Raw genomic sequence first — 24,863 nt, forward strand, 5'->3', positions numbered from 1 at the left:
TAGCACTGAATGTAACAGGGGCGTATTCAGGATTTTCTAACCAGGGGGAGGGGGGGGGGGGCGAATTACTATCTAAGCGGAGAGCCACCATCGGTTGGCGTGCAGTGTACCCGAAAAATTCTGGTTTTGATACCCTCAGATCACCGGAAATGGCACATCTCGGGCTTAAAAATTACCAACCAGATGTACACTTTTGCCTGAGAACCAAATATTTCCCAATAGTTTTTTCCCCATCCATAACCTTTTTGAAGATTGTCATGTTCGACCTCATCGCATCTCCTGTGTGTCATTGCTTTTGTAGGTGATTCTACGTCGCCGCTCACAATATCTGTCAGCCACACTTTGTAAGGTTTTAAGCTCATTGTTTGTTCAGAATATGAAAATTCACATTTCTCGTGAAATAAATTCACTTCAAAACATACCCATAATGTTGCACAACCGACATAGAAAACACCTCCTTCAACCCCTAACAGACCGGTTAAAATTGCACGAGTAGAGGGAAGTATGTTGAAGAATGTTGGTCAGGGAATTTTCGAAAATTCAGACACAGTTAATTTAATGGTGCATAAGCGCAGATCAGTCTTGGATAAATCTGTTGCATGAGTGCATTTTTCATCCAATTATATCATAATTTGAAGGTGTTGTATAAAACAAATAATGAATGGTTTCCATTTGTGCAAATATTTCATTCATTGAAAGATGAAATTTGTTCCATTCAACGAGGCGCAGCCGAGTTGAATGAAACATTCCATCTTTCAACTCATGAAATATTTGCACAATTGCACTCATAACCATTCATTATTTGTATACTATCTAAGCAGAGCGCGACCATGGGTTCGCGCGTAGCGTAGAAGATTTTTTGGGGCAAATATACCTCCAAGTTCGCCGGAAATAACACTTCCCAGACCCAATGATGCTCCCAAACCTCCTTAATTGATCTCATGGGTTAGAAATTTAGTTTAGGGAAATACATGGGCGTCTGCAGAAAAAAAAAAAAATCAGGGGACAAATAATCAAAGTAGACTTTTGTATACGATGGGTCTTGGGTCCTCATCCAGATATCAATTATAGACTGCCGCAAATGCGATTTCCGTCCTATATTTAACAACTGTGGATAACTATTATAAAATGAGAACTGGACATGAAGCTAGGCAACACACACTGTGAGTAGTTAACGATCCTATGCAGTTCATGCAGCCTGGTACTCCAAATACTATATTTCTTTCGCCCATCACTTCTGAAGAAATCCACAAAGAAATCCATTCCCTAAAAGATGGAAAATCACCTGGTATCGATGGTACTCCTCCTAAAATTTCGAAATCCATCTCACATGTTATTATCCAATTCTTTGTCATATTTTCAACCTTGTGCTCACGACTGGTACTTATCCAGATGCCCTGAAAGTTGCAAAAGTCATCCCGATTTTAAAAAGGGAGATCAGCTTGATCAGCTTGCTACCTTGTATGAATAAACTGCTAGAAAGATCTATCGAGAAACGTCTGAGAATATTCTTGGACAACAATGATACCTTTTTTGACTTTCAATTCGGCTTCAGAATGGGTCATGATACAAGTCATGCCCTTTTAGAGACTACAAATTGTATTCGTACTTATCTAGATAAAGGTGAGAATGTGTTGGGTCTTTATCTAGATCTCAAGAAAGCCTTTGACACTGTCGACCACAAAATTCTCCTTGCCAAGTGATACAGTTACGGTATTCGAGGTAAAGCTTTCGATGTTATGCATAGTTACTTATCTAACAGGAAACAATTGATGTATGTTAACAGTACTTATTCTACGTGTTCCAATGTTAATATCGGTGTGCCACAGGGATCTGTTTTAGGACCGCTGTTATTCTTAATCTAAAATGTTGTACCTGACAAGTCCTTAAGACTTTTTGCTGATGACACAAACGTTTTTGTCCACGACAAAAACTTTACCAATATCGTGCTTAAAGCACAATCAACGTTAAGCAGTCTCAAAAAATGGTTTGATGCCAACAGACTTACCTTGCATCTTGGGAAAACTAACTTTACTATTTTTCATGCCAAAGATAATGTTTCTCATTCGTGTTCAGAGCATTTTGTATAATATTTGTTAAACAGATTGCATCAAATATCTTGGCCTTATGATTGATGATAAATTGTCATTCAAGCCACATATTGATGACCTTTGTAATAGTCTTGTTAAGTTTAAATGCATTTTTTATAGCCTCAGGGATTCGCTCACCCCCTCTGTAGCTATTCAGCTTTACTATTCACTGGTTTGTTCTAAGATTCTTACGGTGCTGAAATTTATGGCATGGCTAAAGCTTCCATACTTAAAACCTTTACAAATCCTCCAAAATAGAATGTTAAATACCATTACTTTTAAACATCGACGTTATCCTACCAGTACTTTGCACAAAGACCTTGGTATTCTTAAGGTCAGCGACATTCATGTTCTCAAGATGTGTTCTTTTATTTATAAGTATATCAACAATATTCTCCCCCGTGTCTTTAGTGATATTGTTAATCCCTGTAATTCCGCGTATATTCGTAACAGTACGAGGAATAATACCCATTTTTCTGTTAGCAGACATCACTCGAAACTCCGTTTTGCTGACCACAATTTACCAGTCTCGTGTATAGATTATGTTTCACATGATTGAATGTGTTAATACTTCACCGGAGAAGTCACGCCTAACAGTGTCAATAGTAATAATTCTCGTCTTTTATAGCATGTCATTTGCACAATTCTGGATCAAACTGCGCCAAAGTTCAATATGGGAATTTTAAATGCAACGTTTGGTCAAGACAACATGTCCACGCCACTAAAAAAGTTGGCGGGACGCGTCCCGCTGTCCCCGCCAGGATCTGCACCCATGTATTGGTGTACAAATATTAAAACCTCTTATAACGGCTACTTTAAAACTTTGTTGAACGATATGAAAAGTACCAGATATTTCAGAAACCGAACACTACACAAATAGACAGTTTGGAGGCTGTTCATCCTGGAACGCCATTTTCATGCTCACTGATATGATGTGATATTTGCTGTTTGCTTTATAAATTCGCATAATTGAAATGAGACTGAAATAAATAACTTTTATCTGTTTATTGGCAATGCCCTACATTCTTATCATTTCGAAAGACGCACAGTTGTAAGTAAGTCATTACACACTAAAGGCTTCGATTCTCCATCTGCCTTCAGTTTAGGGAAGATCTTGGGATTTTTATCCCTATAGATATCGCTAGATATTGCTAGATATCCATATAGTACAGCGTTTTGGGGATTTCTTGGGATTTTTCGGGGCCTGTTCTTGGGAAATTGCAAAATCGGGAGTGGTCACACTCCATGTAGGTCAGTGCACGACCTTTAGACGTCACTAAAACACAACCCGATCACTTGTTATCAATGAAGTGGTGTGTTGCCGGATTTTGTCAAAGATTTGTCAAAAGGGATCAGCGCTGTAATTATGTCACTGTTCCTCTTTCTCTTCCCGGTGTCTTGGCGCTTTTCTTCTGCTCCCTCTTATTCTCCTTTTCTCCTTTTTTCCTTTTCTCTCTTTCTTCTTTTGCTTTCCCTTCCTTCTTCCTCATTTCCCCCCTCTTTTTTCCCCTTTTTTCTACTCTCTTTTTTTCTCTCATCTTTTTCTTACCCGGGGGCTCGCGCCCCAACGCCCCCCTGGATACGCGCCTGATATACATCCAGAATAGATAATTAATATTACAATGACAACAGGTCGTTCACAGAAAATTCACCTACTTCACTGAAAAGCTACAGAACAACACACGTAAAACAACACTTAAAACTCAATGACTTCGCTCAGCTCTGACGTAAGTAATTAACATAAACCTCATGATAATCTATGATTATAACCTATGTCAACACTTGTTAACTTTAAAGAAAAAAGTGTTCAAATTTTTAAAACAGCATTAGGAATCATAACCAGAACTAAATGTTTAGGGATTGTTTCCTAATGGAACAACAAAGTACCGGTACGAAATATATTGATTGCATACGATAATTGCTTTTCACCCACATTTGATGTAATTTAAATTTAAGTCAATACATCTTACACAAAAACCTACCGATTTCTTCCAAAACGCTTTGCCAATAAGACAACACCAAAAAAGTTGGTAAATTGTTTCCGCCTCAACTTTGCAGGACAGGCGATAATGTGGAAATCACTAACAGAAAAACCCGTACAAGAAAATAATCATACTCATAGGAAGACAAAAATATTAATATAAGAAGGGTAACGGTATTATCCTGTTTCCAATTTTTAATCGAACCTATACTATAGATTCTTGACAAACTAGACGATATTAAGGTAGCTATTTATATTGCTGTCACATTAGAATAGTAAAATTTAGTTAATTTTAATGTTTTATGACGGGAGAAGTCAATCTGTCAGCTGTTTATTTTAGAAAGTTTGTTAAGTAACTTTTACTTTTAGTCAACCCTGGTTGTTGTTGATGGAAAGTAGTGTCCAGGGATGTAGGACGATTTACATAAACCCTAATCCCTCTATTCACTACAAAAGTACAGGGTAGCATAATCTTAAGATAGTTTGAGTATATACAAAAGAAACATCACCAGGTCAGGGCATAGTCAAGATAATTCAAAGGTACAGGGTAGCATACTCTTAAGATAGCTAGTGCACACAAAAGAAACACTACCAGGGCAGGGCAAAGTCAAGATGGCAATGTATTGTATTGCCAGGTGTTGCTAATTGTTACACTAGTAATTATGCGAGACATCACATCGAGCCAGTGAAGTGAGTGTTGGATAAGGTTTTTATTCACTCTCCAAAATACCACCATCGGATTGAGTCATGCTATGGCTCTTAGCTGCATAAGACGGAGCTAAAATATTGTGATTTTTCATATCATGGGGCACAGGATCCTAAAGGTTACCTGTATTGAAGCCTGGGCTAGCACACTATAATTTATGACTGGCATTTAACTGTGAAAGCTAAAAACACAATTATTCCTGGAGACTCCAGATTCATACATTATGTAGTGTTCTGGCAGAGTTGGAAGGAAAGTACATCACCTGATCGGACAAAATATAACTGTATTGCAGAGCTCGTCTGACAGTTTAAGAATTGGCACCATTTGCCACTCTCCTCACATTCAGTTGAAGACCTGAAGCTCTGTTGGAGGATAGTTTTTGCACCTACTTCGACTGTAACACCTACCACAACCTAATGTCAGCGACCGCATGTCAACAAGTATAGTCAACATTATTTAGGCAATATTCGTCATAGGGACAATTCAGAGTTCGTATTTTTAAAAGATAAATGTTAAAATAGAATTCCGTGATATAAAGTGGGGAAAGCTCTTCAGACTAGAAGATGTAACGTCATTCTATTGTAGAGAAAAGAATATCTGGTAATTATATATATTAAGGCTGAATTGACACGTACCAGTTTGCTCTCTCACAATTGAGAGAGATCCAGGGATATCGCAACATTGGAAAGTCTTAAGCCTTTCAGGAGTTAAATTAAATTTAGTATATGTCATCACCGGGTAAAGATTGCGCCAAAGCAATACGTTGTATTTAAGTGTTCGAAATCATATGTGTCCTTAAGCAGTACTGTAATAAAGCAATATTACATAACTTTGTAACCTTTAATTTTTTTGTTTCTTTTTTCTTTTAAGGAGAAAATTCCTCCTCAATATATACATGATCACTAAAAAAGTTGAATTTATAAGACTTGTTCTGTACCATTAGTTGGTTCGAGTAATTGGTAATTGATCTTTATCTCCTATAGAGAGTTACTTGTGATTTTGTTGACAGAACCCTCTATCAGGTTCACTTATTGTTTTCAATGGATAGAGCATTTGGAGCAATATAATGGGCGTTGGGGGAGTCAAACTTTTGACGTAGTTTTGCTAATAAACCAGAATAATACATTTCTAAATATAATAGTTTTTACTTTAATGGGTTATATATAATAAATATATAAAATAAGCTTTTGCCACTCTGTTAGTCGGATTAACACAATAGAAGAGTGTTGTTGCACATATGGCTCGCTTTAGAAATTTGTAGACCTTCAACTAAAGTCTGAAAATTTGAAATAGTTGCTGGTATCTGGTTGCTGGCTCAGATGCAGTGTCCCATTAACTTTTCTGTTCAAATTTCTAGTAAAAAGAAAAGAAAAATTCTAGTCAGGGTCTAGTTTTCTAATGAAATAACTGTTAATAGAAATAAATAATATAAATAAAGTCATAAGCCAAACGTGCAAAGGTTGGCAAATTTGTGCTATTATATTGCAGACGATTATTAACCGAGAATTTAATAAAGATGTTCTAGACATCCACGACTTTGGATATATATATAATCAAACTACGGTATGCTCGGAAAACAAATAGCCAAACATGTAGTATGTTGACTGGGACTTTCATGTATAATAATGTTGGAAGTATATTCTTCGTAATGCTGGTTTATGTTAATATAAAACAGAGTAGTATGCAAATAATATATGAGACAGAAAGCAAGAAAGTAAACTGTAGTATTTCAGTGTCTCAGACAATTTGCACGGTCCTATGATCCTGTAATCAACAATTTCACTTGTGTTATTTGTTTTCCATCAGTGTATGCTCGGGATTTTACCTGCCTGAGTAGTGATCCCCTTATAGAATCATCGGCGCCCTCTCACCTATTTGGAGTCGGCCGTGACCAACCTCCCATCAAGTTTGAGCGTTACTCGCCTAACGGCGAACTGAAAGAGTTGACCGATGGGAACCAGACAATGCTTGCAAATGATATCGAGAGAATGGAAATCCCACCTGGTACAGGACATCATACAGACACGAGGACAGGAGTGTTTGCTTGTACATCATCTACCAACGGCTCTGCTCAGATTTTGGTTATTAACCATAGAAAACATAGTAGTAAGTTGAACAAGTTTGTTTATCTAAAGACCCAGCTGCATGTTATTTGTCCGCCACTCTTGTTGGTAAATAGATGATCATGACAAAGTCATATTGTTTGCTTTCGTTGTTATGGCGCAAAGATGGTTCATATCAAGATAGCCTATTGCAGTAGCTTTCCAAACTAATATCAACATTTAGTTATTAGACACTCTAAAGCACGAATGAGCATTTGAATGTTTTAACTGTCATTAACAAGCATTTATCAACAGTATAGCAACAATCTGTAGGCTAAATTTGCTACATATTTCAGCAAATGTCTTGCTATCGAAGTTTGGGTTAACACAATTTTCCATTTTGGTACATGAAGTCACCAAACGCCGCTGTTGTGCAATTTCGTTTAAAATTGTTTTGAATGTCTGGCCTCTACAACGCTGTGATACTGTTATATGTTTCAAAATAATCATGCAGGCAATTCAAGGAATAACATTTCTCATACTTTGGTATATGATAACTACGATGTTTTCAATATAAAGTCATATGGAACATTGTGTTTGAAGTATATGAGCTTTATAGTTTAGATGAAGATTGCAACATATTTTGTTTTGAAACTTGAATCATTTCAACGTCATTGATCAAGTGACTATTGTTATTTCTATCAATTACTTCGTAATCAAATTTTCGAACAAAAATGTCACTTATACATTCCTTACTTCATTGATGAATTTGTCATCTTCAGCTATTTCGTCGGCATAATAGCTAAAAAGATTTCCGCAATTTTGTAATCCGCTCTGACTTCTGGTCTTTAACCTTAGGATACTATCATTCACGTACGCAATACATCTCAAGCATGCACTTATTAGTCAGGATTAAAATCCACCGCATGGCCAGCGATCGCGAGTACGTGATACTTTGTGTTGTTATGGTCATGCGATCTTTAGTCCTCTACACAATCGACCACGTTTCAATTTCCCATAGTTCGATATCGTACAGGACAATTTTGTCATTTTCTGTATGGGGGAATGCTGATTTTCCATTTGAAATCTACATCGGACCTTTGAACTTTCACTCGCCGACGTAGTTAGCCAATAAGCTACGCTATCCCATGCCGAGGCACATGCCCACCAACTTTAAAGTCTGTTGACATGTCTGCATTACGGTTTAGAAGAATGAGTTCACCACATTCAATCACAAACACTCACGCACACCTCAAACGCACGCATCCTTTTCCATATTATTGTGGTACGTTACCATGGTACATCCTGTTTCTTTAAATAATTTCACTATTCTATGGATTCAACATCTTTGGGAACGCGTTGGCATAATAGATATATGTGAAATAAAATAATTATATCGATACTTTACTCATTTAAATGTTCTTCTTCTTCCTCGCGCATTACTTCTGATAGATGTTTTACCTGACGGATATGTCACAAAGACAGCCAGTGTGGGCGACACAGTCACTCTTCAAGTTATTTCACGATCAAACAAGATTAAATGGCGACATAATGGTCGAAAGGTTCTTCAATGGAAAGGACGGGCAAGCGTTACTCTCCATAATGTGTCTACAGACGATGAAGGAATCTACGAGGCCTACACTTGTCTGCACAAGCCACACGCTTATATCCGATTGATCGTCAGACGTAAGCAGTTCTAATGGCTAATTATCACAAAATGTGTATGCCAGACTTTCACCTATTCATTTTGGTTATTGTTGATTATGTGTATTTTACAATTAGTAATTATATTTGCTTCCAAAATCTAGAACAACTAGTTCCAACACTATTATTCATTTTGTCGAATATAAACAATTTCATTCATTCATTTTCAAGTATTGTTTCTCGACTTATGCTTAGAACACAATACTGATAAGCTGAAACTAAAATAACTGTAGTTAAAGGGCATACAAATTTTCCTCTGCTTAAAACTGGATTAGTTTTGTCGATACCCAACATAAATGTTCTTTCTCTCAATAGGTTGTCCTCTGAACTTTGTTGGACATCAGTGTAACGATTACTGCGTCTGTTACAATGGAGGTGTCTGTACAGACGAAGGAAAGTGCATTTGTCCACCAGGCTTTGCAGGGGCATTGTGTGATGGAGGTATTTTGGCAAATAGAGACAAGGTTGTCTCATTTTATCATAAACAAACTATTTGCGTTATCGTAATATAACTACTGTACTTAGGTGATTTTTCTAAACCCTCACTTGTTGACAGAGAGAGAATGTGTAACCGATGCATGGAAACAGATAAATTAATCCAATGACTCATTTTGCAATGTTATATGTTTTACATCAACTATGGTTAGAATGTAGATAGCCAAAACTTTAAGTTTAAAGTTAGAGTTTCAAGGTTTATAGGATTGTATCAAGTTCATGCTTTCTCACATGACTTGAAAAACCTTTAATCCCTAGTCATTGGTAAGTTGTCGCACTCACCCAACCAAATGTACAGAATTCAAACAGTGGCTTCGGTGGCACTAGAGTGCGCCATATCAACGTGTCACCTCGCTTTACCATATTGATATACCTGGATAAAGAGAGTAAATTGAGAGATAAAGTCCCTTGCCAATGTAATGATCTGACCAGGACTGGAAGCGGTAATCCTTATATCCATTTGATTACGATGCCCATTTAACCTGATTAAGTATAAAAAATAATATATTTCCTTATTTGTCATTACATTATAAGTTCGTGGACCAGATTGCTTTGGAGAAGACTGCCAGTTTAGCTGCTCGGATCAGCCTCTCTCTAAAGAAGGATTTGAAGGAAGCTGTGGTGGTGAATTATTTTGTCTCCCTGATCCATACGGATGCTCTTGCTATCCTGGATTTCACGGCCTAGGGTGTACAGAGGGTAATAAATTCCAGCACTCAAGTCGTGTACAAACATATTTTCTCCGAAGTTTCAATATAAATTACGATTGACATCGAACAGTGATTACCACAAATCAAATCAAACCATACTCGAGAAGAATTGACATATTACAAGCTTTTCATTTTTATTCAATAAGTTGAATATTTAGGTTAAGTCCTCAAAACAATTAACAGAAAATGTCTAATGTAATTTTTATTTTAGCCTGGAAAGACGTATGTAGGCAATTTAATGACTTCTTTGCTACAACCCGAGACAATAGTTGAGCGCCTGGAATTGATTGTAAACGTATCATTTTAAAAGAAGGTTACTCTCTCCCTAAATCTTTCTGCTTTGTTTATTATCCATTGTTTGAAAAAATATAGATACATGAATTTACATTTTTGATGACAGAATGTGAGCCAGGTACATTTGGAGCAGACTGTCTTCAGACGTGCCACTGTTCCGAAGGATCTACATGCGACAATCAAATGGGCACCTGCTCACCGGAGATATGCGAAGAAGGATGGACTGGCGAAAATTGTAACGGTAAGAAGTTACAGTATTACACTCGTGCTTTCTACTCGTGTCTGCATGAAACAATATGTGAAACCAGCATATGGTGCGATTATCTCAAACGTGGGATTTAGTGTGTGTGTGGCGTGAGTGTGTAGGTTCTTCCCTCAGTTGCGTGGTTAATGTGCTTTCCTTGAAGACCTACTGCAGTAGCGTGACTTCAGAGGTTCATGAATAAGTTCTACGCATGTAAGAAGTAACGTTCTAAATACATGACTGATTTCTCAATTCAACTATCCGTTGGGTTTCCTTAAACAAATTCGTAAGACTTATTTTAACACCATTTTATATTCTTTCTATGCAAAAACTTTTCTATACCGATACAAATGTTAAACCATGTAAAAATGCACTGGGTTAACACCTTCATTGCTAGCCAATCTTTATCACCTCTTCCAACACATCGCTCTAATGTGGTGAATTGATGTTGATAAAGTAATGTTCTCTTATTTAAGCTCTTTCATACTATTTTCAGAGAGAATCAGTTGCAGACATGAACCATGTTTGAACGGCGGGACATGTGAAACAAACTTTGGATTCGAAGGATATAATTGCAACTGTCCTGTTGGTTTCATCGGTTCTAACTGTGAATTAATTGGTAAGTATCCACAGGAGGTCAAGGACCAGGTCAGTCGACCTCATAAATTTACGGGACATACATGGGAAGGCGAAAATATTAATTCCTTCAGGTGCCGTGACAACAGCACTCTTACCCATTGGCGGATTAACATGCCAGTTTATTGGCTCGAAACTGGTCGGTCGTTGGGTACCCATCGCGGAAGATGCAGTAAGTTCGATGTGCCAAGGGCTTCGTTCACGCTAGTCATCCGAGTTTCCAAACACCGTGCTCGATTTAAGGACACACCTCCTCCGATTGGATCCAGTGTCCCGTAAACGTTCTCTGACTCTTCTCGTCGTGCCTGATTATGTTATACCAGGTACAAGAGAGAAAGGGTGCATATATAATCAACTTAAATAAGAGATGATGTGATGCGACACAGATGTTCCTGATGTTTCTGTTTATGCCACCCACGACTTTGATGCATCATTCTGAAAAATATGCTCTGCTCTTTTTTGTCAATAGATTATAGTGCATGTGCTAGCACTCCTTGTCAGAACGATGGAAACTGCTCTGTTCAGCTTAATGGAAGCTACATTTGCTCATGCGCAATTGGTTACGAAGGTAATCAGTGTGAAGAAGGTAAGTTCGATTCACGTTACACGCTTTATTAATGAAAGTAACAAACTTCACTAAAGATAACAATATAAGGATTCTATTATGAATTCAGGAAGGAGATGCCAACTTGGTGACAACAGTACTATCATTTTTAATTAGGAAAATGCTAAATGTTACCTCATGGCTACTATAGCTATTGTAGAGGGATATAATGTACAATGTTATATTTGGTTACAAACAGAAATCAACGAATGTGAGTCCCAGCCGTGTCTTAACGGTGGAAGATGTACAGATCTCTTGGGTGGATTCACATGTGATTGTCCCGAGGAAGTCAGGGGAACTTTTTGCGAGCAAAGTAAGACTCATGCAACTAGCTAAACCCAAGCACTGTCCACTATATTTTTAATGACATTTTAATTTCTAATTCTAATAATACGTTTTATATTTTATTACAAAACAATAACAAACAGCATCAACAGTCTTATTTGGTCAGGGAAATTCCTTACACATATGCAAGAAATATTCTTCGATGTTTACCGCTTAATTAGTGAAAACCGACTTTCATCATCTGACTAATATCATCTCCTGGAACTTCTTCTCTCATTCCTACAGTGTTACCTTAACGTATCCGTTTACCGTTATTATCTATTACCACATAGTGAATGTGATGGCAATGGAATTATAATGTATCTTTTCTCTTTGCAGTCAACTATTGCGAATGTCAGCTCTGGGGTAACTCTCATTACCACACATTTGACGGTAATTTCTTCACGTTCCAAGGGGACTGTGAATATGTCGTTTCTGAGCATTCGCAGGAAGATGCGGCATTATCTGGTCTGCCTGTCTATTCCCTCATTGTCCGGCAACATAAAGAAAGGCCGGATGACCAGGTTACGAGACTCTCATTTCTGCAATTTGAATTTGAGGGTACCATTTACAAATTACAACATGGCGGTCTTTATGTAGATGGGGTACAAGCGAATACCCCTTACGTGGTGCAAGGTATTGAAATAACACTCCGATCCGATAACACTTACGTGAGTATAGGATTTTGCTATTACGAATGGTAACAATACAGCCGGTAGTAAATGAGATTATGATTATTAATTTACTATAATGGTTAGGAATAAATTTGCACAGTTTCCATACGAAAATGTATACCTTCCATGTGTTGATCACCGTACAAAGTACATTATTTGATGGACAAATACAATGTGAAAATATCATTATCTGTTATTGAAACTGGTTGCTTTCTTTCTCTTCATTTCTTGTAGATCTTAACAACAAATTTTGGATTAGTTCTGCAGCTTGACGGACATACGCTTGATCTTTCTGTTCCATTCGCATACCGAAATCATGTGAAAGGACTATGTGGAGACTGCGACCAAAACATCACCAACGATTGCTCCGGGGTGGTTGGTTATTTATATTTCACTTGCGACGATATATAGGATCTAACCGGTTATATTCTTTTCAACTAGGAATTACTCAATGATTGCAATATGCCTAATATTTTACAGTATATGAATTGATTTGTATTTAACTACGCCGTGTGGTATAGGATATAACATGATAACAGGGGCGTATCCAGGATTTTCTAACCCGGGGGGCGCGAATTACTATCTAAGCGGAGCGCCACCATCGGTTGGCGCGGAGCGTACAAGAAAATGTTTGGTTTTGATACCCCCAGATCACCGGAAATGACACTTCTAGGGCTTGAAAATGACCAACCAGATGTACACTTTTGCCTGAGAACCAAGTATTTTCCAATAGTTTTTTCCCATCCATAACCTTTGTGAAGATTGTCACCAGTCACACATCATATTCGACCTCATCGCATCTCCAGGGGATCATTGCTTTTTTGAAGTGATTCGACATCGCGGCCCACAATACCCGTAAGCCCCACTTTTGAAGGTTTTAAGCCCATTTTTGGTTCAGAATTTCAAAATTCACATTTCTCGTGATTAAACTCACTTCAAAACAAATCCATAATGTTGCAAAAAATTCATTTATGGACAACGAATATAGAAAATCTTCCTTGAACCCCTAACAGACTGGTCAAACTTGCACGAGTAGAGGGAAGTATGATAAAGAAAGTTGGTCAAGTAATTTTCGAGAATTCAGACACAGTTAATTCTTTGGTGTACAAATATTGAAACCTCCTACAACGGCTATTATAAAACTTCGTTGAAGGAAAAGAAAAAAACCCAGATATTTCAGAAACCTAACACTACACACATAGGTCAAGGAGGCGGGGGGGGGGGGGGGGAGCGGCCTAACGAAATATTTCTTTCTGAAAATTCGGGCAATATGCTGAGAATTTTCCGGGCACCTATACTGAAAGAAAAATACATTGCAATGATGTAGCTAAAGGAAATGAATAGTTTAAAAATTATCTCCTTGGTAATTAAAATAAAGTTCTAAGCTTGGCTGACTAATTCACTTTTACTAATGTAAAAGAAAGTTTTGACATAATTGGACCTCCATGCTTTTTCTCCATCTACATAGGACAATTCGTTGTTTATGTGAGCATCGCGCGGTATACTGCGCAACTTTCAGTGACCGTACGGTACATGATGGCATGCGATGTAATAACCGATGCTTGCTTATATGATATTGACATGAACATGTTGAACGCGCGCGGAGCGCGCGAAAATGTTGGTTATATTTTCGGGCAAGTCGTTACAGCTCCCCAAATGAAAATTGGGCTCCTTCGCCTTTGACTACACACATAGACAGTTTTGAGGCTGTTCACCCTGGAACGCCATTTTCATGCTTACTGATATGATGTGATATCTGCTGTTTGCTTTACAAATTCGAACAGGCGCGAAGCGAATAATTTGCCAAGGGATGGGCGAAGCCTGTAGGCAAACTATCGAAGCGTAGCGCCACCACGAGTTGGCGCGAAGCGTACAAGAAAATTTTGGCCAAAAATGCCTCCCAGATCGCTGGAAATGACACTTCCCATGCCGTGTAAGTTGCATCTCAGCATTTTCTATTTCGAATTTACTAGCGATATCATAAAAAAAATATGCTCGGGCGGGGGGGGGGGGGGCGGCGGTCGTAAATGCGTCATGTTCCCCGACGACTCGGTCGAGTTCGGGACCAGCCACAGTTGGTTTCATAGCAAAATTGTTTAAGGCGTCCATACACACACACGCGTTGTGATAGACCATATATAGATACATTAGTGAGAGAGGAAAAATGGAAACGTCAAAAATGGAGTTGTCGGTGTAAGGGGTAGGGTGAGGCGCTTGCCCTCTTACGAATCCTCGATCCGTCACTGGCTACCCGGCCATGTGTATATAATAGGGTTCAGCGCTGTAATGATGTCACTGTTCCTCTTTCTCTTCCCGGTGTCTTGGCGTTTATCTTCTACTCCCTTCTTTTCTCCTTTTTCTCTCCTTCTTCTTTTCCCTTCCTTCCTCTCCTCCTCCTCTTTTTCCCCTCTTTTTTCCTTTTTTCCCCTCTTTTTTCCCCTCTTTTTCCCTTTTCCCTTCTCTTTTTTTTCTCTTCTCTTTTTCTTAATCGGGGGGCGCGCGCCCCCAACGCCCCCCCCTGGATACGCGCCTGGATAAAGTGTTCTAACTAGTATTCGCTTTCCTTTAACTTGAACATATGTTCGTTGTTATTTGAGCTCTTCATAATAATATCGTTCCTATATTAATGACTATGCGTTTAACCCAAGTGGCTACCGACTGTAAAGGATCAACGCATGTATGTATTTTAGATCCTCCTGCAAGCAGGAACTCGCGAAGAAACCTCATTGGTTTATCAAAGACTCAAGCTGACCGAAGTCAGTCTCTTACATTCATATTTAACGTCCATGATTATGAATTGTCAATAACTCTGTAACTGGACGACATACATTAATCTTGGAGTTACTCGAACCGGGGACTTTATGATTAATGTTACAAAGAAAACTGCTCCTCCTTATTTATCAACAATAACAGCGAATGCACGAGAGTATGTGAATTCAAATGTGTCGATGTATCATTGATCTATACGAATGTTTTCGGCAATAATTTATGGGTAACTCTTCGTGTCGATACCTCATAGGGACAAGAGGCGGTTGTGTGCGGAAGACGATGGAAAGCAAGTGACTCTTGTGAAGCAGCCAGACCATTTGATGGATGCTTGGAAAACGAGGAAAACAAGGAAGAAGCAGCAAGACTGTGCAGTATAATTACTGATGCATCAGGTAAACAGTACTACACTGTGTTCATACACGGTAATACACGATTCATACACGGTAAAGGTATACCATGCACTATTTAGTTTCTGAAAGGCTAACGAACGAGTGGTATATTCCGGGAGCATCATTTTCAATCTCTGATTACACCAATATTAATGTGTTGAAGGTTTACAGTGTAGTTCAAGGGCATAGGCCATATCACACGACTTTACAACACTTAAACCCTGGTCCTTGTGAATAGAGCCAATGGCGATAAAGTGCCTTGCCCCATGACACAATGTAATGATCTGGCCAGGACTCGAACCTGCGAACCTTAGATCACAAGTTCATTGTATTAACCAATTGACCACAACGCTTTCTGCTGTGAGTTGTAATGCTAATATTGTATTCATCAACTGTAAGTTTCTTCATTCATGGACACCTGCCGAAAGGCTTTATATATTTTATCCAGACATTTGCTGATAGATAGATATCAACAATTGTTTGTCAATTGTTGATGTAGGTGTAAAAGGAAAGGCTACATGTAAATAACTCATGACATATCATTTAAGAGATAAAAACGGTACAATTTAACTGCTATTGCGTGCTTGAAAACATGCATATCACGTAGCTAAAAAAATGCCTCTGAAATATTATTCACCCATGGCGTGTCTTTAACATATCATCATCTAGGTCCTTTTGGTGACTGCGCTGGGCGAGTAAACCTTGAATCGATTGAAAGAAGTTGCCAGTATGATCTTTGTTCCAGTCTCCCAGATGCATCACTCCTTTGTGATCATCTTGAACACTTGACCAGTGTTTGTGGTAAAAAAGAACCTTTCGCGCAATCCACAAATTGGCGGGATTATGTTCCAACTTGTGGTGAGTGATAGTTTCCCTCCTTGCGACTTTTATGTCTAAATTTGTTTGGGTTAGCCAATTCAGTAGCCTAGTTAATAATAATATATGCAGAATAGTAGCAAAATTTCATCTACGTGTAATGTGTTGCAGATTCCATATTCTACTCGATATTTTGTTAACGGAGCATACGAATTTGCTCGTAAGATGTACAGATGGGTTTTTTTATGTCTAAAATATTTAGTCGTTCTTTGTTATTAAGCCTGATTCTAGTAAACACATTTACATATGAACTTCCTAAAAAAAAGTTCAAAAAACAAGTCTTCGTGAGGTCATCCTCCTCTTCACTATCACTAATTCGAGGCCGTAATGATGATGTAAATGATACTTCTGCCTGATATGACTTTAGAACTCTCTACATTAAATGAAATACCCAAATCATTGAAATTAAAATTTAGACAGTCGAGCGTATTAAGTAATTCTCTCAAGCAATATGTATTTTCCGAATCTGGATGGAAACTTATTTGTTCCGATCTTCATGCCGTGCATTGGAAGCAGCGATTTACATGATTGGTATACAGGAACTGAAGATGTCGTTAGCCGTCGCTCACCACGTCTTCTTTAAAGCTTGATCACTTATTTACTTGTGGTGAATTTCAAAATATGGGAATAAAAAGTCTTATTGTACACTAGTCATGATCTTCACCCCATCATTGTCGACTATGATTTTGAACACATGACTTTCTATAGTAACGAAATCGTCATTAGCGGAAATTAAACTTTGTGGGACTTCTTTCACACTTTTTCATCGGCCTTAAAGGGTATGGTTGTCCGAGTAACACGGTATACAAATCTTGTGGAGATGCGCTTCAGGAGACGTGTGCGTCAACATTTCGTCAAGGGTATGGTGCTGTTCTTCCTTGTGTTGAAACATGCGAATGTGACTCAGGTGAAGTGCTGGCTAATGGAGATTGTATTCCTCAAAACGAGTGTGGATGCATCACGGGTGACGGTGGGTATATCGAAGTAAGTTAAGGGGGATTGTTTCAATCATAAACATAATGTCATTTTAATGTTATTAATATAAAATTCGAAGTGTAATTAAATAAATCTTGATTGACATGTTCTGACATGAATATTGTTCTCCATTAATGTGATGGCTAGATGAATAACCAACCAAAACTCAATTATTGATCTCTGACTAGTTCAAAACTATTCATAAATCCTCCCGTGAATTTCGTCTTGCTATCCATCATCGTAATATTAATGTCCAAACGTTTAGCGTCATCACCCATCATCCATATTTCATTTGATATTCATATAGAACGGCGAGTCATATCAGACCTCGGACTGTGCATTACGATGTTTGTGCAACTCCGGGCAACTTGAGTGTGCAACGATAAGCTGTGACGTCAACGCGGTTTGCATATCCAAAAATGGAGTCAACCAATGCTATTGCGCAGATGGTTATGAAGGAAATGGTATCACATGTGAGACAGAAGGTAATGCCGCAATGTCAACCTCAGCTCAGTAGGCCAAATCTTGCCAATGTGTACGCTGTTTACATATATTTGTAATGCTAACTACTATGATCAAAGTTATGTGAATGGGAAGATAAAGTAGTAATGTACGTAATTCGTCATGATATTGACGGTCTTATTAGGTTATACAAGAAAGTAGAAGTAAAAAAATAATAACAGGAGAAAAAACAAAAACAGTTGACCTCTATGTCCTGTTTGGCTCTGTTAGAGAGGAAGTACTAGAGGCAATGGATTGTATAAGGATGACATTAAGGTTGTTATCGTCAATGTTTTCAGTTATATTTCATTATACTTAATTTTAATAAATTAACAATTTGCGTCTATTATTCGAAGAGTGAATATTATTTTGTTTCTCTCTTCCATGCACCTCTCTTTTACCTTCTTACAATGTTCACTATCTGTCAACAAAATATTCAGACCTGCCTAATAAATAAACAGTACTGTCACCTGGGCGAAAATAATGAATGGCAAATAATTATCTGTTTTCTTGTAATTGTTCCAACAATCTTGGTCAGTGGCAACTTTCGTAATGTGCTGATGTATATTAAATAGGAGGCTTACTTATAAAGAGCAGCAACTTCATTTTGGGTAATCAAGGACTTAATATGAGTTGCGAATATATTCTCTTCTTTACAGCATTTTGCAGTTGCTCAATCTGGGGAGGTCTTCATCTGTTGTCATTCGATGGACTCAAGTTTGATCACTATGGAGAATGTGAATATACATTAGTGTCACCACACAGTATAGGTATTAGTGGCTACCCCAATTTTGAACTCAAAGGAAAAATTGCCAAGAACTCACCTCTAGAAGCTGTATCATTCATGAGAGAGGTAACGCTCAAGTACCAAGGATCGACTTACCAATTAAAACAAGATGGTGTTGTGCTAGTTAACGGCGAAAGAGTACGTCCTCCATATTCTCACAACAAGGGAGTTTACATCAGCCAAATACTTGGGCACACGGTGAGTATGCGGGTATGCTAATTTAATACATACATGTAGTAGAAATAGTAAAATCATTGAAGCGAACACATGGCGGAGTAACTACGGCAACTGATGGTTATTATTAATCATAGACTTTGGCAATTTTACATATAACATATTTTATTCTTTATATTATTTTGTTCAAGGTTGATCCGTAGTTCAGTATTCGAAGAAGGTTTTCAAAATCAACCTTCAGGCAAACGAATACCATCCGTTCTAATGAGGGATAACTTATTTCAACGACCTCTTTACTTTTCTTTTCATTTTTCTTATTGTCAATTGAAACTCTGGAAACGTTTCCGGCAAATTTGTTTTCGTGCAGTAACTTGCTTCTGCTACTCACTCTAAATATCTGTTCAAATAATTGATTCGGCTAAGTCTCCAAATCGATACACAAACCAAGTCTAATATTTGATATGTCTCATCATAAGCGAATTGAGTTAGCCAGGTGATGAAGTTGGTTTGCTGTTTTGGAAGTAAAGTACAGTATCAAACACTTTTCCCCCCTCTTCTTTCTATTTAGATATTCAACACAAACTTCGGACTGAGAGTGATTTGGGACAATAGCCAGAGTGTTGACGTAAAACTTAACAGGACTATCTATTTTAACAACACTAAAGGCCTCTGCGGAACCTGCAATGATAACCCATTTGATGATTTCGAGATGAAAGATGGCGTCTTGGTAAGAAATAATAACCACATGTAATCGCTTTTATTATTTGGTACATCCTTATGCATAAAGGAAATATTTCCCTTGATATCCTGTGTACGTGAACACATGCAATTGTAGTGTACAAAGGTTATTAATTTGTGGTATGTAAGATAAAGTATGGTATTGGAAAACAAATACCAAGTCATGATGTTGGCTTTCAAGGTTCGTGTTCAGCCGAAGAAAAGCAAACGAACGTTTCAATGACTTTCCATATAATACGGTTATGTATTAACAAAATTTGTATTTTTATTTGAGTTCTTTTTTACCATTTACAATCGTTGTGTTATCCAGATTGATCATTTCAAATAACTATGATAAAACTCACGCCAAAAGATATCTAATCATCTGATTTCGATCTCGGTATTTATTGTAGATGTAATTTTTACTGTCACATCACAACTTAATTTTTTGGAAAGAAAAGTTCACTCCTTCCCTCCCGTAACTTTTATTAGACTAACGATGATTTGGAATTTGGAGCGAGTTGGAAAACTGGCCTGGATATATGTTTTGATGCAACAGAAGAATTCCTTTGTCCATATGGTGATGCAGCTAGTACGTTAGCTCGAAACCTCTGTAACGCAATTGTCGATCCAATGGGTATGTTTAATAATTATAATTAATCAAAATGCATAGCAATATTCGTGAACTTATATCACTTTGAATAAGTCCCTTAATATTCACAGTTAATAAAATATCCCCCCCCAAAATGCAACTCTGCTGTTTCACAATTTGACATCTCCCAAAAAATATTTTTAGGCCCTATAACATTTGTATATTTCAATACTAGTGCTTTTGGCAGTGTATATAGAGTTTGTTTATGTTTTTCTGTCTTTGAAATATTTTAATCCACACATATAAATATTTGATTTTCACACATTTTGTGAAGTCAACGTTTATTTGTGCTTTGTCAAACCTTTGAGATTTCTTGTCTGTTCGTACTTTTCCCCGGGTGATAACTAGGAATTGAAGTAATTATGCCGGTAACGTAGTGTATGGTATCACCATATTATGAAGGAATCAATATAACTTGTAGTTTGTGTCCACTTTGAACAAAATAATTGTAGATTGTCAGTGTGGTCAATGTCAGTGGTGGCTAATAAAATGTTTCAAACTTGCACTCTCTTAAATGAAAGTATCTTACAAATGAAGTAAAAATAGTGTTGGCATATATAAGAAATGATTTATTTGTACATTGGGGATCTTCAGCGTTTTTGAGAGGGCGCTGTCAGAGCCTTAGATATGGCTGTGCCACCTAATGCATGAGCTATTTCCTGTTGACAGATCTCAAAATGTTTGATATGGCGATGTAACATTCAACAATCTATGCGCTAGTTGTGAAAATTTGTTTGATAATATCTTGCCTGTAATAATTGCGTTGAGATTTGCAGGTATAAGTCCATTACATTCTTTAGATACAGTTTTACTGACGCTCCAACGTTGTGCCGTCGTGATTGAAAATACCTGAAAGAAGCTTTCTGATCGGTTGATGACTAATTTTTATAAATTAGCATTACGTTGCTTTAATGTGCTATTTATGAGTGATAACAATGTTAGTTCGAATATATCAAAATATGCATGTATAAGGGAGTGTGATGGTAGTTTTCACAGAAGTGTCCGCCACAGAGATTCCTTAAAGGAATTCTCAACGACTTTAGAGACTTTAGCATATCAAGTTTGACGGAACTACGAAGGACCGATTTGACAGCGCCCTCAGTTAATCCCACTGGTAGATTCCAAGTCTTCAGTTTATTATTAAATACTCGACACTCAATTCATGTTCAACATCAACTAAATTAGTTAATATTATGATTAATGAATACCATATCCTCCTTCCTTTCTATACCTAGTGTATTAACTTCATATACTCCATCTATGTCTTCAATCACCTACACACGTCGCATTTACATACTAACTTACTATCAATTAACTTTTTGCATTTCCATGACAGGTTTATTTCAGGTATGTCATGACTACGTGGATCCCGCAATCTACTACGAAACTTGTGTATATGACGTCTGCTCTCAGGAGAGTCCTGCTTTTCTCTGTAGCAACATGGAGCGGTACGCGCAGTCATGTATTTTAGCAGGAGTAGATATCAGTCACTGGTGGATTGACAGGCCTGAATGTGAACCAGGTGATAGCATAATATCCTATCGTAAAGTTCCATTGAAATAGTTCTACATGTCTTTTGTCTTGCATGACTTTCCCCACATGTAAGAGAGGATTTCACGTTAATATTCACTAACGAATCTCAATGAAGAACTCTTATTAATCACCTTAGCGCATATTTCATATGAGACATACCTTATCTTAACAGAGTGCGATGGGGGTGCAATTTACGAGATTCAGTTGGAAGGATGCCAAGAGACATGTGCGTTCCCGGAAGGTGATCCGAACTGCGAGATTGAGGCCATGGCATCATGTACGTGTCCAAAAGGGCAATATCTTGAAGGTGAATCTTGTGTAAATGAGTGTACTGGATGTTTCTTGGAAGATGGTCAGTATATAATGGTAAGTTGATGAGGGTGTGTATAAGTTGCATTGTACCTTCATACAGTTGATATGATGTGACAATAAGTTAGATGATATGATGCACATTGTAGAAGTATTGTCTAGAAAGATTGATTGATTTTTAACTGTTTCGGCCTCTAGAGTGGTGATCAAGCTGTTAATGCAGATTGCACCGAGGTTTGCAGTTGTCAAGATCAACTCTTGGAATGTTTACCGATGTCCTGCAGTGAATTTGCATCTTGTACTTTACGTTCTGGCACGAGGGACTGTTTCTGCGATACGGGATATGAAGGAAACGGGCAAGATTGTGAAATCGGTGAGTTAATAACTCTACAGGGTAATGTTAACTTTATTCCGAAAGAGCGTGAGGCCTTCATAATTGCATTTAAATAGTGGATACCACAAATATAATAAAAAACACTGCATAGAATGTCGACGTTTAACAAAAGCATTCCTTGCCGTGAAATACCACAGCGTCTCTAAGAAGTACTCCACAGTTCACTGCATGGTGTTTACTTCAATTTCCATCTCAACTAACAGGTGGCTGCTCTTGTTCAGTCTGGGGTGGATCGCACGTTAATACCTTCGATGGAGCTGTTTTGTCCATGAGCGGAGAGTGTGACTACCTCTTAGTGACAGGAAAAGACACGGACGCGATGTATGACTACAATATAATCGTCACAAATGTAAAAGATTTCCCTTCATCGAATGTATCATTTGCTCGGGCAGTGCGGCTGGAAGTGAATGGGACGAGGTACGAAGTTCTCAGTGGAGGAATCCTATTCGTGAATGGAGTACAGAAAACTGTTCCGTTTCAAAGTGGTTTTGCAACAATATATGCAATATTTCCTAACCGCGTAGTAAGTGTGAAATATTTTTCGTACTTCCATCCTTCTCATGCGTAGATCAGCCTCATTTCGTTTCGGTATCTTATGAAAATTTACTTGACTGTCCCTCAGAATAAGTAACTCATTAGAAAATTAAATGTTATAGATTAGAACAGCCCTCGAAATTGTGAGTTTACTAAACATCTGCAATAATATTGTCTTTACAAAATGAAATAATGTCATCATGTTAATGGCCACTAGTTTATCATTTCTTTGGCAATGACATCCATTCCCTATCAAAATTTACGACAACTTTCCAAATTAATGCAATAACTGGCACTCGATATACTTTGTTTGAAATTTAATGCAATGCATGTTCGAAAACAGGATTTTCATTACTTTACAATTTGATCTGATAAAGTAATATAATTTATTTCAGTTATATTGTTATCGAAGCAGTTCCATCATGCACTGCTACTGCAAATGACTAAATATTCTAACTTGCTTAATTTTCCTAGGTCATGGACACCATATTTGGGGTTTCGGTTATGCTGCAAACACCTTTCACTGTGGAAGTTAAAGTTTCTGGTGATCACTTCGATAAAACAGAAGGTCTTTGTGGAACTTGTAATGGTGACGTAACCGACGACTTTTACACAAAAACAGGTGTCGTTGTAAGTTATTTATATGAATCTACTCCAAGTAAACATTTAGTTTGTCCTTTCTGAAATACTTTAACCTTACGAATTAGACACTGCCCTAACAATTTCGGAGATAACATATTTCATACTACAACCTGTACACGTTATTATAAGCCTAGCACCGGTGGTCGGCTTCAGTGGATTAGTAGTTATTTTGTTGTTACTTGACACCGAGCCTCGTGCTACCACACTGTCCTCACGCCACTGATTAAATGTTACAACTAGTACACTTTTATTTTTGCAGACTGCTGATGCTCAACAATTTCGAAACGCTTGGATTGTTGACGGAGCAACATGCAACAACGCGTTCGAACCAACGGACTGCACGACCAGCTCCAACGAAGAGAATGAAGCTATACAAATGTGTAACATTTTGACTTCAGCGACGGGTGAGCGTCATTGTATATGAAAATTACAATATTTATAAGTTTGCTCACTGAAGAGGCTTGAAATGAAAACCAGCATGTGAAAAAAGTTAGCATTAAAAGCAATGAAATTAAAAACATAAATCTTACTCTCATCAATGTTTAACTTTATTACAGGGCCATTTTCTCACTGCCATGAATACGTGGATCCATCACCATACTTTACAAGTTGCGTTACTGACGTCTGCTCGACTTGGAATAAAGCAAATCTATTATGTAACAACCTGCAGACGTATGCACAAATTTGCAGACAAACTGGTGGTTCACTCCCAGGAGATTGGAGAAGTCAAACCGATTATTGCGGTAGGATTCTCCATGATAGAAAACATTGTAGTTTGATAATCTTGTTTCTTCTTTATATGGAGTTCAACCATGGCTTCTCATGCCCCTTGGAAGTTTCCCCGAAGCAGATTACTAACCCTATCAAACTGTCAGTCAGAGTTTGAAAAGTTTCGTTCTTTGTAATGATGAGGAAGCATATTAATGTTCATGCATTCAACAAAAAAGTGTGAAATCTTTGTTAAAACTGCAAATCCTCAGAAAGACTCGATCTATCATAAATGCTCGTGTTTTCCTTTGTTTTATTTGGTTAATAATCTATGCATCCCTTAGTGGATAAATATGAACATTTTGAAAGGTTGAAAATAAAAAACCTAAAAAGGTAAGC

At 37.7% G+C, this 24,863-nt stretch overlaps 1 protein-coding gene across 1 annotated transcript in view; it reads left to right on the forward strand.

Moving 5' to 3' along the window:
- LOC139971665 (IgGFc-binding protein-like) overlaps window positions 1-24,863 on the forward strand; it is a 50,627-nt gene that overhangs the window by 660 nt on the left and 25,104 nt on the right. The window contains exons 2-25 of the mRNA XM_071978333.1: window positions 6,584-6,883; window positions 8,272-8,505; window positions 8,839-8,964; window positions 9,553-9,717; window positions 10,129-10,263; window positions 10,763-10,885; window positions 11,372-11,488; window positions 11,706-11,819; window positions 12,170-12,501; window positions 12,739-12,879; window positions 15,524-15,665; window positions 16,332-16,520; window positions 17,317-17,522; window positions 17,821-17,998; window positions 18,674-18,999; window positions 19,544-19,702; window positions 20,185-20,329; window positions 21,681-21,866; window positions 22,050-22,243; window positions 22,385-22,559; window positions 22,784-23,103; window positions 23,589-23,744; window positions 24,016-24,160; window positions 24,314-24,499. Coding sequence (XP_071834434.1) covers window positions 6,584-6,883; window positions 8,272-8,505; window positions 8,839-8,964; window positions 9,553-9,717; window positions 10,129-10,263; window positions 10,763-10,885; window positions 11,372-11,488; window positions 11,706-11,819; window positions 12,170-12,501; window positions 12,739-12,879; window positions 15,524-15,665; window positions 16,332-16,520; window positions 17,317-17,522; window positions 17,821-17,998; window positions 18,674-18,999; window positions 19,544-19,702; window positions 20,185-20,329; window positions 21,681-21,866; window positions 22,050-22,243; window positions 22,385-22,559; window positions 22,784-23,103; window positions 23,589-23,744; window positions 24,016-24,160; window positions 24,314-24,499 — 4,494 coding nt within the window. The remainder of the gene's footprint in view (window positions 1-6,583; window positions 6,884-8,271; window positions 8,506-8,838; window positions 8,965-9,552; window positions 9,718-10,128; window positions 10,264-10,762; window positions 10,886-11,371; window positions 11,489-11,705; window positions 11,820-12,169; window positions 12,502-12,738; window positions 12,880-15,523; window positions 15,666-16,331; window positions 16,521-17,316; window positions 17,523-17,820; window positions 17,999-18,673; window positions 19,000-19,543; window positions 19,703-20,184; window positions 20,330-21,680; window positions 21,867-22,049; window positions 22,244-22,384; window positions 22,560-22,783; window positions 23,104-23,588; window positions 23,745-24,015; window positions 24,161-24,313; window positions 24,500-24,863) is intronic.

This window comes from Apostichopus japonicus, chromosome 1 (assembly GCF_037975245.1).
Source record: "Apostichopus japonicus isolate 1M-3 chromosome 1, ASM3797524v1, whole genome shotgun sequence".
Taxonomy (NCBI): Eukaryota; Metazoa; Echinodermata; class Holothuroidea; order Aspidochirotida; family Stichopodidae; genus Apostichopus; species Apostichopus japonicus.